Below are 12,682 nucleotides of genomic sequence, written 5' to 3'. Positions count from 1 at the left end.
CCTTTAAGGGATCCTTTCCTTTACTTGTTTAACCCTATTCTTACTCTTTATCTAGGTTTAAAACTCTCATCTTGTGGTATATTACTTAATCACGGCGACAACTTGTAACGTCGGGACATAACTTATATTGTGAGTGGGTTTGGTTTGTTTGCGCTTGCTATTATTATTAATTTTATATGTACCATGCTATTAGTATATTTTATTAAGCATGATTGCATATTTTGCATACTTTATTAAATGATTGATATGATGATGTTGGTTGCTTTCCATTCTTTATTGGGTTATGGTGTCGATGAATGTCGGTGCCGGAACCCCGGAATACATATATAATACCTTTGATTGAATGTCATATTGAATTGTATGCGCCATGTCATACTGGTACCTGGGTGCTAAACCAGATGAAAAGTTGATGCGCCCGGATTACCTCTCGAGGTGATAAGACTTGTATGTAGTATATCTGCGGCTAGGACTTTGCACCCTTATGCTACGACCCTTACCAACAGGGGTTTAGGTGTTGGGTAACCAGAACTCCGAATTCTGTGGAGGTGGGAGAGGCCAGTCATGGTAGTGATGGTTATCAAGGGGTTTGCCACTGGGATATTTTGGTGGCATTGTCCGGCGTAGGCCCCTTGGTGACAATTGAGGTTCATTGTGGCGATAAGTTAAGTGACCCACGGTGTTTTTCAAGTTGTCATAGTAGCATATACATCTGACTTAGTTGTGTGATAGGTGGAAAAATAGAATTAACATGTGCATGCATCATTGGACTATGTGATCTGTGTATTTATGCATCCCCATCCCCTCCCTGACTCAGTGGAGCTAACCCCCTCGTGTACACAATTTTTAGATTATGATGCAGGTGGCGGAGGAGCACCGTAATCAATGTCTTCGAAATGATGTTGCCTACAGGGCATAATGATGGTTGGGACTTGATCCCTTTTCTGATTATTTTAGGGTTTAAAGCCCATATATAAATATTTACTATTATACCCTTGTCGATAGTTATTAGATGGTCATGGGAAATGTATTAATTACAGTATTTATCATTTAGTCTTTGAACATTTTGTAACTATTTGATTTTATACGCTTCCGCAAAACTATTGATCTTTTAGAATGTAATATTCCCTTTTCGCACTCTGATATTATTTTAATTTAATATTGGTTATGAATGCGCGTTGGGACACTGTGTCAGTGATCCGAGCAGCTTAGTAGGATGACACGCATCGTCCTAGTCACCCCTTATAATGTATTATATTCCTTGTCTGGGATGGGGGTATGACAGAGTGATATCAGAGCAATGATGCTCTACACCAATCACAGTCTCGCGGACTCTTGATTTACTTTCCACAATTAGGTTATAAACTAAAAATCTTCAAGAACATAAATGATAGTGTACAGACATAGGAGAAGACTGATTGTGGTAAAACAAGGACTTAGAAGATAATAGGCAACATGGAACTTAGGACTTCAACCATAGACTGTTAAGCTACAACTATGTAATTGCTTGGTTAAGTCTTAAGTATGTCATAAATGGACAATTATATGTTATACTTCATAAATAATAATGAATCAATCATAACCAACCATAATTATCAACAATGATTTAAACAAGAGAGAATTAAGCAAATACATAGAGATATATATAAGATTAATTATAAATATCCAATTGTTCCAAATCTTCCTGGAAGGCAACCATATCCTTCTCATTTCAACATTCATGATTTCATCCACTCCAACAAAAAACATATGACTCCATCTTGCTCAATCAAAAGATACCAATCTAAACACCATAATTGTTCCAGATTCTCTGTTTGGGCATAACTGTGCCTTTCCCAACTCAGAATGCTAGTTCCCAGTTGTTCCAAGCAAACTGATCAAAAGAAGAAGAAAAAAAAAAAAAAAAAAAAAAAGAGAAAAGAGAAAACTAAAGAAAAAGTAAAAGAGCTCCACAAGTATCCATCCTAAGACAAGAACTAGAAGAACTGATCTGAGATAACTTCAATTTGTTGAGAGAAAGATGGGCTAGTCGTTTGCACCACCGCCACCACCGTGATCAAGAAAGGTGTTGATGTCATCTACCCCTCTCTCGATACCCTCTAGGAGTCGAGTCTGATCGGAGAGTTGCTTCGTGACCTCATCGAAGTCATCCACCACTCGTAGGTTCAGCCGCCTGATGGTTGTCAGAATGTCATTACCTCCCGCTTGATGAAGATATATGGGTTCTTTCCCGATGAACAATAGGTCTTTGCTTCCCCAATAGACACATTAAGAATCCCCACTAACTGTGCTACTGTGAAGGCTATAGGGACCCCCTTGACATATGAAACAACTCGATAATTCTGTATGCCGGGGTTCTCGGTGTCCAGATTTGCATAGAAAGGAAGAAGAAGGAAGGAGAAAAGGAGGAAGAAAGGTGGAGAAGCTTGGTTGGAGGCTTGAGACCTCACCTCTTGGAGCCCTCAACGTGGAGCTCCTCTACCTTAAGGTAGGTAAGCCATTAAAACCCACTTCACTTCTTTTATTTTTGGGTTTAGGGTTTGGAAAATGAGATTCGATCTAGGGTTTGTCTTGGAACCCAAAGATCGATTGGAACTCTTAGCTTTGGTTATTGTGGAGTTATTTCACTCCATGGCTTGCTCTAAAGCTCTCAATCTCATTCTATTTGAGAAACCTAGGGTTTCTACCCTATTTGAGCTATAGATTAGGTTCTCCTTGGTTTCCTTCTTGAATCCTTGGGATTACATGGACCTAATAAGGTTTTAGAACCCTAATGGACCTAGGAGGAAGCTCCCTTGGTGTTTCCTTACCTTTAAACCCCTTGGAAAAGGAACCCCTGGTGAGAAACCTTTCAAATTTTGATTCTACAGGTATGAGGTTTTACATGCGGTTTCATGTTCTGAGAAAAATCACCCTTAAAACCGCGCTTGGCAGAGACCTTCCTGAGCCCCTGGTAATCTAGGATTTACATGTGGTTTTAGGAATTAGGCATGAGACCACCCATATAACCTGTCTCTGAAATCTTATACTTAAAAGAATTAAGAGAGACCTTTTAGGGATCTTTTCCTTTACTTATTTAACCCTATTCTTACTCTTTGTCTAGATTTAAAACTCCTATCTTGTGGCATATTACTTAATCGCGGTGACAACTTGTAACTTCGGGACATAACTTATATTGTGAGTGGGTTTGGTTTGTTTGGGCTTATTATTATTATTAATTTCATATGTACCATGCTATTAGTATATTTTATTAAGCATGATTATGCATTTTGCATACTTTTATTAAATGATTGATATGATGATGTTGTGGTTGCTTTTCATTCTTTATTGGGTTACGGTGTCGGTGAATGTCGATGCCGGAACCCCAGAATACATATATAATACCTTTGATTGAATGTCATATTGAATTGTATGCGTCATGCCGTGCTGGTACCCGGGTGCTAAATCAGATGAAAAGTTGATGCGTCCGAATTACCTCTCGGGATGATAAGACTTACATGTAGTATATCTGTGGCTAGGACTTTGCACCCTTATGTTACGACCTTTACCAATAGGGGTTTAGGTGTTGGGTAACTAGAACTCCGGATTCTGTGGAGGTGGGAGAAGCCATTCATGATAGTGATGGCTATCAAGGGGTTTGCCACTGGGATGTTTTGGTGGCATTGTCCGGTGTAAGCCCCCTGGTGACAATTGAGGTTCATTGTAGCGATAAGTTAAGTGACCCACGGTGTTTCCCGAGTTGTCACAATAGCATATACCTCTGACTTAGTTGTGTGATAGGTGAAAAAATAGAATTAACATGTGTATACATCATTGGATTATATGATCTGTGTGTTTGTGCATCCCCATCCCCTCACTGGCTCAGTGGAGCTAACCCCCTCGTGTACACACTTTTTAGATTATGATGTAGGTGACGAAGGAGCACTATGATCGATGTCCTCGAAATGATGTTGCCTACAAGGCATAATGATGGTTGGGACTTGGTCCCTTTTCTGATTATTTTAGGGCTTAAAGCTCATGTATAAATATTTACTATTATACCATTGTTGATAGTTATTAGATGGTCATGAAAAATGTATTAATTACAGTATTTATCATTTAGTCTTTGAACATCTTATAACTATTTGATTTTATACGCTTCCGCAAAACTATTGATCTTTTGGAATGTAATATTCTCTTACCGCACTCTAATATTATATTACTTTAATATTGATTATGACTGTGCGTTGGGACACTGTGTCAGTGATCCGGGCAGCGTAGTAGAATGACACGTGTCGTCCTAGTCACCCCTTATAATGTATTATATTCCTTGTCTGGGATGGGGGTGTGACACTCAAACCGAAACCTGGATCTTTCCTGGAGGTCCCAGATGACATCATGTTGACCAAAAAGAGGATGAATGGATCAATTGGAAGTATCTTGTAAATCCACACTTTTCTTTGCCATAGAATCCGTCACAGTATTCACTACCGTGTAACAATAGGTGATTTTCCAAGATATTGATACACCAGAACCATTGTTGTTGAAAATTTCATGGAAAGGACTAGTTTTGGAAATAAATAACTACTGCACTGGAGTCACATTCAATCCATAAATGAGTAATATCTTTATTTATTTTTTTCTCCAACTTTTAAGCCTATGAATTGGGTTAAAAATTCAGCAAAGAAATTAGTTTGAGCACCCAAAGAATGAGAAAAACTTCTTTTAAGGCTTTTCTAGAATGCTCACTATCTTTTTTTAGATCTTTTAGGCCAAGATCTTTCATTTCCATAAGATTTTTTTGACTCTTATTCAAAAGGTCCAATAATGTATGTATGTTGGACCTTTTGAGGCAATTATGGGCCATCTAAATTTCTAAAAGTTCCTTTTGCACCTGCATGTCTGGGGTTAGCTAAAGAATATATTCATCTATGTTTAACTTGGCTCACCCCATATTTGGTTAACACTATTTAATTTCTAAAGTTCTTACAAGAGATGGTACAAAAAATATTATTGCCCATAGTTGTTTTTTGTAAGGGTAAATTACACATCACCCCCTGGTTTTTAAACGAAACTCAGATCACCCCAGGTTTTTGAAAAAACTCAAATCACCCCCTCTACAGTAACAGTGTAAGTCTGTTATTAGTTATTGGTATGAAATGACTATTTTACCCTTGTACTAAAACATTAGAATTAAATTTACAATACTACCCTTCCTTCATCTTCAACATTGGTCAAGGGTAGTTTAGGGATTTAAATTTATTTAACTGGCTGACATCATCAATTAACAGTATAAAACTAATGGTAAGGACTAATTTGTCATATTGGGGTCTAAACTAGGGGTGATTTGCGTTTTTTCAAAAACCAAGAGGTGATCTGAGTTTTGTTTGAAAACCAGGGGGTGATGTGTAATTTACCCTTTTTGTAAATGCCATTTTCATCAGCATCATTGTGATTTGATTCGTTAATAACAATGAAGGAGAGAGAGACAGAGTGTTGGCCTAGCCTATGTTGCCAACTTAGGGATTTATTTCCCATAGGCTTGTAAAATTTTACAGGAAGTTACATAGAGAGAAATGCTTTATCTTTCTTTTATGTGACTTTGATGTTCATCTCATGCTTTTCAATTAATGGTTGTTTTCTTTCTTTTAAAAAAGAGTTAAGTATTCTATAAATTTTTTCCGCTACTTACGAAAAAAAATTATCACTTGAAAGACAGAAATGTTGTTCCTATTGATCTAGATCCTCTCCTCCCATTGGCCCACATGCGTAAGAGGCACAGGGCCACAGTCTGTGACCCCTACAAGATTCGGAAAATATTTTGCTGCTACACTTTTTTTTTTTTTGGTAAAAAGCATTCTATTCAAAAGAAGTAGCAAAGCACGAGGCTAAAGAAATACAAGATTCCAATAGCCACGGAGTGGAAATTGGTCAATCTGTCGAATACTGTATAGACAGGGCCTTCCTGACTAAAAAATCAGCCATAACATTGGTTTTTCTAGGTAAAAAAAAGAAAGAACATGTGATGAACTGGGAAGCTAGGTATCGGATATCCGTTATAAGAGGCGAAGTCGAATGTGGAACCGGCTTTGAGGGGTCTTGAATGAGTTGGATGATCTCCAAACTATCTAACTCAACCAGTAAATGATCAGTACCTTTAGAGATACCTTCAAGCAAACCACTAAGAATAGCAAACGCTTCACCTTCAGCAATACTCCTGAACTCTGTGACAATTGATTTGGCCGAAATCGGCTTACTATTGTGGTCTCTAATGATAAAATCGATTCCCCCTTTGGCCAGATTGGTGCGTTTAGAGGCATCACAGTTGAGTTTAAACACATGAGGAGGAGGAGGAGGAGTCCATTAAGTTGAGTCCAAAGTGGAAGGTGGAGCCTTTAGGTCGCTAGTAGGAGGTGGCCTCTGAGCATTTCTATACTCCCCATGAGATTGAAGAGCTGCTGAAATAACGTCCTGTAGGGACCAAACTCCTTTACCGAAATAGAGATCGTTTCTTGCCTTCCACAAGTACCAAACAATGGATCCAAAAAGCCCTTCAATGGCTGAGCTTTCCTTCTTCCCCAAGTATGAAAAATCCTTCCAACTAAAGATCCAACCGGCAAGGGAGAAAGAAGGGTAGCAAGAATATTCTAGCAGCCAAGGAAATACAATAATTCAATTCCCCTTTGGGTTCATAAATACCCTTCTAGGTTTTAGTATTTTCTAAAATACTCTTTAAGATTCCATTGATAACCTTACGAGAAACAGTTTTCGGTGTTTTTTCATTTTGAGAAACGAAAAAACACCAAAAAATCGTTTGATAACAAAGTATTTTTAGAAACATAAATTAAAATTTATGCTCCCTGAAAGACTTTTGACAGAACAAATTGTAATACCTGTGCCCGATAATTTCGACAAGTCTTCACAATTTGGCTTTTCATTTTCATTTGACACAAAGCCCTCGTCCTCCTCAAGAGCTCTGAGGAGACAACCCTAACGGCGATTCGAATAAATTCTTTCTTTTATTCGAATTTGGTTTTTCATCGAATCAGCCTGCTCAGAAACCCTCATCTGAACCCTCATGAGCTCCCCAACAGTCACCGGCTTTTTCGACCTGGACGAACTACTATCCTTTCCCGGACTTCTCTTCGAAGATCTCAAACCCAAGGCCTTCTTAACCTTACTGGCAGCAGTTGAAGTAACTGATCTCTGCAAAGAGGGCGAAGTAGAAGAAGGCGAAGCAGAAGAACCACACGATAGCAACGACGGAGACGATGACCTCTCATTCCTCTCCAATCCAGAAGATCGACAAGCGCCGACGAAGATTTCATAGGCGGTCTCTCGTAACTCCGAATCAGATAAATTCCCATGAAATTCGCTGAATGGAGAAGGGAGATCGATGGCGGGCAGTCTATCACTACTTCCCATATCTCTCTTCAACCGTCCCAGACTTCAGTCCCTGAAGAGATGGGATATTTTTGCTTTTGATATAGGTCTATATCTATATAATGTGCAAGACTAGACACCAAAACTCCCTCTCTCTCTCTCTCTCTCTCTCTGCCTTCTTCCTTTTTAGGGTCTCTAATGGAGAAGAGACAGTGATGGGTTTTGTTCTGTCTATAATTTCGACAAGTCTTCACAATTTGGCTTTTCATTTACATTTGACACAAAGCCCTCGTCCTCCGCAAGAGCTTTGAGAAGACAACCCTAAGTCTTCACAATTTGTCTTTCTCTCTCTCTCTCTCTCCATCGCTCTGCCCTATTTCAGTGTCACTCGAGGGGGATCATTCTTTTCCTTCTCCATTTCCTCTTGGAGCTTAAAAAGGAAAAAGAAAATGTCAGTTTTGCAGGACGTAACATGGAGAAGAATTTTGGAGATGGGAATTGAGAAATCGAAGGACCAGAAGGTGGGATTGGCATTGATATCGGCAAGAACCCAAAGAAGTAGCCTGAAATTTGAGACCTGGGCAATACCCATAACTTCTTCCAGCCTTCTGTGATGCACAATCCAATGAGCTTGGATTCGGCATCTTAGGGACATAGTTCAGGGTCTAATTCAGTCATTTACAGCATTGGAGGAAGCGGTGGCGGCAGTGGAAAGGGGGGGGGGTGTGTGGTGGTAGTGGGATCATGCACTAATGGTCTTTCAATGGTCTTTTGGAAACGTTTTCAGGATAAGTTTATTAAGTGGTCAAAAACGGTTTTTTAGCATAGAAAATGAAAAGATTGTTTTACTGTTTTTCAGCACATACTCAGAACAGAAACACCCATAAGATTATCAAAAGGACACGAATCCTCCTCAAGAATACGAAAAGAACAGAAATATCAGTAAACGTGGCTTTAAGAGCACAGAGATCCAGCATCTTGTCTTTACCGTAACAAGAACACATGTTGATCCATAGCGACCATTCTCAGTTGTACATGAATGGCTGTGAGCCATTCAGATGAAATCCAACTTGTGAAAATATTCCATCTAATCGGCTGTGAGTCTGTACGTGAACATTCAGCCCTGGGCCAAGTGTAACAGCAACATTTCGTCCCACACAAAGGACATAGGGGGCCCACAAGAATCAATTCCCCACTAAGAAAAGAACAGAAATATCAGGAAAAAAGAGTAGAAAGATCGAGCTTCTTGTCTTTACCATAACAAGAACACGTGTTGATCACTGTGGGCAGAAAGAATCCGTCATCGGTCATATCATCAATATGGATCCCAGCGAACCTTCTAGGTTGTACCGCCCAACTCGCCCCCTCCGTCTCTATCTAGCGACTTCCAAAATCGTCCATAAAAACCCTCTCAACCTTCCCATTTCTTCTTGAGTCACAACAGTCACAGCAAGCTAGACAAGTGAAAACCCCAATCGTTAATTCCAGAGAATATATGGCGACGACAAGGGAGGCGAAGGAGAAGAACAAATCGAAAGAGGAGCCAGTGATCATACGATTAAAGCACAAAGATGAGGAAGGACGAATGTGCGTGGAGAAAGCGGAGGTGAAGACTCACAATCCTGAGACGATCAAATACATTGAGAGGAAGCTTTGTGACAAGGGAGTTCATCGTATGGAGCGTCACCCTGTTGATGGACGTCCCTTGGTTTATGGACCACCCAAGTCAGGTCACGGCGGTAAGTATACGTGGGAAGGTCCAGGTGACCTTACGGAGAATGTGTTAGAGGTGGCACCGGCGGCGATCGACGAGAAAGACCCGAACTTTGTAGACGAAGAGGAAGAAGAGGAAGAAGTGGCAGAGCTGGTGGTGGGAGAGGTAGAGGTGGCTAAGGTTGTAGAGGATAGGGAGGGTCTCGGTGTTTCCAGAGTTGAGGTTCGTCCTCCTCTGGGGGTCTGAGAACTTTCACTTTTACGGGAATTGAAAACAAGAGGAAGAAGAAAGTGGAAGGAATGAATAATGTAACTGTTAGGAAGTTTGATTTTGTGTGTACGATTGTGTAGAATCGAGTCTTTCTAATTGGATTTATTATAGTCGAAAGATGTCTTTTTCTATTCTCAGTTTTTAGTTATTACTCACCTGGTTTAGATTTTGGTTAGGAGCAAATTCTGCCTGCCTGGTTCTGGTTCTAGAGAGAATGGGGGCTACCTAGTTTTAGTGCAAGGTATTGGGGACCCTCAAAACCGATACGATACTGATAAGGTATCGGTCTGGATTGGCTATATCGGACAAAAATACCCTTGAATTTCCTTAAAAAAAAAACAAGTTTTCTGATCATTTCACTCCTTGTCTGTGCTGTATTGACAACAAGTAAAATCGATATGTATCGCCTAATACAGACGAGACGATACCGATACTTAGAACCATGGGTGGCTAGCTCTAATGCTTTGTCTCAAATTTTCTTTTCAATTGCAGTCGATTTCTTATCTCTAATGCTTTGTCTCAAATTTTCTTTTCAATTGCAGTCGATTTCTTATGTTTAATTAGTTGAAGATTGATCCACTCTGATTTTTTATTTTTTTGGTGCCGAGCTGAATGAGAATTTTCTTTTTTAGATTTATAATAGTAAGTAATCCCTACATTACGATAGCATTCGACCGATGGATCAATCCGTTTGGAAAAGTATTTATATGTTAAGAGAGGTATGGGTATACTAGGGATATACCGTATGCTAGCATACGGTGTAAGGCTAGGATACCCAGGCTTTTCCCTTATATATTTGAATTAATGTTTTACCCATATAAGTATACTAAGAGTGAAAATGGTGCATTTCTCAAGCAGCAACTCATAAGAACACCCAAAATGGCTTTGACAGGAACACCAAAACCAGAGAAGAGGGACAGATGGTAAGGAGGAGGATATCATAAACCCATGAAAATGTTAGATTGTCAGGCATGAAAACAGATTGGGTGAAGGAGAGAACAAAGATTATGTGAAGACTGAAGAGGGTGTGAGGCAGGACGTGCACAGGGGGAGGAGGAGGATGGGTAACCGGCAGAAAATTATCATCTCCAATTCCTTAAAGTGCGGTAGTGCTAGTCGGAAATGTCGACACTTGGTAGCTGTCACATCCAATCGTTCATATCAATAAGCTTGAATCGTTGGGTATGGCAGCTGCCTGGTGTCAATATCTCCACTCAACACTGTCAGCATTGTCACACTTTAGGAATTGGAAAGGATAATAATTCGGCAATCGGCAGTGATGGAAGTAGTCGGTTAAGGGCAATGGCCGGGGTTACTGGGATAGAGAGGTAATCTGGGGTTTTTGAAATAATGGGAAAGAAAAGGAGGTGGAACTTTGGTTATAGGAGAGAATCGAAAAAAAACAGTTCTAAATTAGAGAACAAAACATATTATATGAATTCTTAACATCTACAATAAAAGTTTCAAAATTTTCTACCAAATTTTTCAATGAACATCAATTTCCCTGATGTGCTTTTTCTTGTATTTTTTTCTTCAATGCAGCGTGGGCTACGGCCTCGTCGTTGTTCGGTCTTAGGGCCTCCGCCACTTGGGTTAGGTCTCTTCGATAGGGGCCTTCGTTTAGCCAGAAGGTTTGCTTCTCTATTTCCGCAATTCGATTGCTTCACGGGAGCTAGTAGAGCTTCAGCGGCTGAGGTTATCTCCATCATTCCAAAGGTTGTGACGTGAGTGATTTGATGGTTTAGGTGCGTGATTGATTTGCCTGACAAAAAAAAGAGGAGATCAAGTTTAAAGTAGGGAATTTAGTAAATATAGACTAAGTTAAGGGAGTGATAGTAATTAAGGGTGTAAATGAAAAGTCGAAATCCGTTTTCGTATCCATGTTTGTCTCTGTTTAACACTATCTGAATCTATCCGAAAGCTAAACAGATGCGGATACAGATAGGTTATAGCTATCCGAAAAGCTATATTTACATGTAAACAGATAAAATATCCGATTCGTATCCGTGTCCATATTTGTTTAGCACTATCCGAATCCATCCGAAAGCTAATCGAATGCGGATGCAGATATAGCACTATCCGAGCTGAATCATTCGTTTACATTCCTAATAGTAATTGCCCCATCCTTGGGAATCCTTAGCAAGGTGTGGATCCCTTATGCCATGTATCCAGTGTGTATTGTGTAGGAAAATTAATAACAGAAATGAAGAGGACGGTGAGTCTGCCTGAGTCGAACGAACACGTTCTGTCCTTAAGACAGTATTTGCACCCTTATTATTGCAACAAGTTACAACAAATCTGCTTCCCAAGATAAATTAGACCTGACTAATTACTGATTCACAAGGACAATAATCACCTTGATACTAAGAGAGAACGTTTTTGTTACTACCAAATGACTGATTTCCTGGGCCAATTATGGGCTTGCATATGGCTGTTTGGATGGGATACAATCATTGGGCTCAACGTTTATTCTAAGGATTGCACCCTTGGATCAGACACCGATCCAACGGTCGGATCCGAACCATTGCACTGATTCACTGATCGACGACCCAAAAAAAGTTAAGGTGCGATGATGCGTACGTGCAAAGTACAAACTGTGCCATCAAAGCACCACATTGCGCCTCACGTACACACACGCGTATGTACACGTTTGGACAGTTCCTAATTAATCTTAAATTTTTTCCAAAATTTTTACAAAGAAAGTAAATGTTATTATAGGTTATACATTAGGAGAAAGTTTTCCGCCACCTTAAATAGTCATTAATACTCCCCTCAAATGACAAAAAATTAAAAAATGATCCTATTTTCATGCTTAATTAACACTAACCATTAGGTTATGCACACTAGTATTTTGATCCTCTTTCATGCTTAACACTAACTATTAGATTATTAATTTTTTTGGCCTTCGAATTCACCATTTTTATCCATGCAGATCTATGCATGCTTCTGCCATTTGCTAATAATGCTTGCTAAAAATGTGAATACCTACCGGCTCCTGCTAAATTTAAATGTTAGGGGTCCATAAATGATAATTGGTATTGGCCTACATCGCTTGGTATAAGATAAAAAATACATACTTTAGATTATAGAAGGGGGAAATCAATGTCATTTCAAGAAATCTAACGCTAAAGAAAGAGAGAAGACAAGTCTCATTGGGTAGAATATCTCAAGGTATCCAACTTTCAAGATATAATATACATTCATGCAAAACAATGCAACAGGAATGTGGGGGCTCTAAATCTTTAACGTGATCTAGTTTTAGGGTCTTTTTGCTATCTTCATATTGGATTTTAATGTTTTGTGTTAGTTTTGATAGTTGTTCTTATTCAATCAGAATTT

General features: G+C 39.4%; 1 protein-coding gene across 1 annotated transcript; it reads left to right on the top strand.

The window, feature by feature from the left end:
* The first annotated feature begins 8,811 nt into the window (after positions 1 to 8,811).
* LOC122654039 lies at positions 8,812 to 9,327 on the top strand. Its single transcript, XM_043848009.1, has one exon. It carries the CDS (start codon positions 8,855 to 8,857, stop codon positions 9,317 to 9,319), a length of 465 nt encoding a protein of 154 aa, XP_043703944.1. The 5' UTR covers positions 8,812 to 8,854; the 3' UTR covers positions 9,320 to 9,327.
* Positions 9,328 to 12,682: the final 3,355 nt, after the last annotated feature.

Source organism: Telopea speciosissima, chromosome 3 (assembly GCF_018873765.1).
Source record: "Telopea speciosissima isolate NSW1024214 ecotype Mountain lineage chromosome 3, Tspe_v1, whole genome shotgun sequence".
Taxonomy (NCBI): Eukaryota; Viridiplantae; Streptophyta; class Magnoliopsida; order Proteales; family Proteaceae; genus Telopea; species Telopea speciosissima.
Note: the sequence above shows the minus strand (reverse complement) of the source record. Positions and strands in the feature narration are given on the sequence as shown.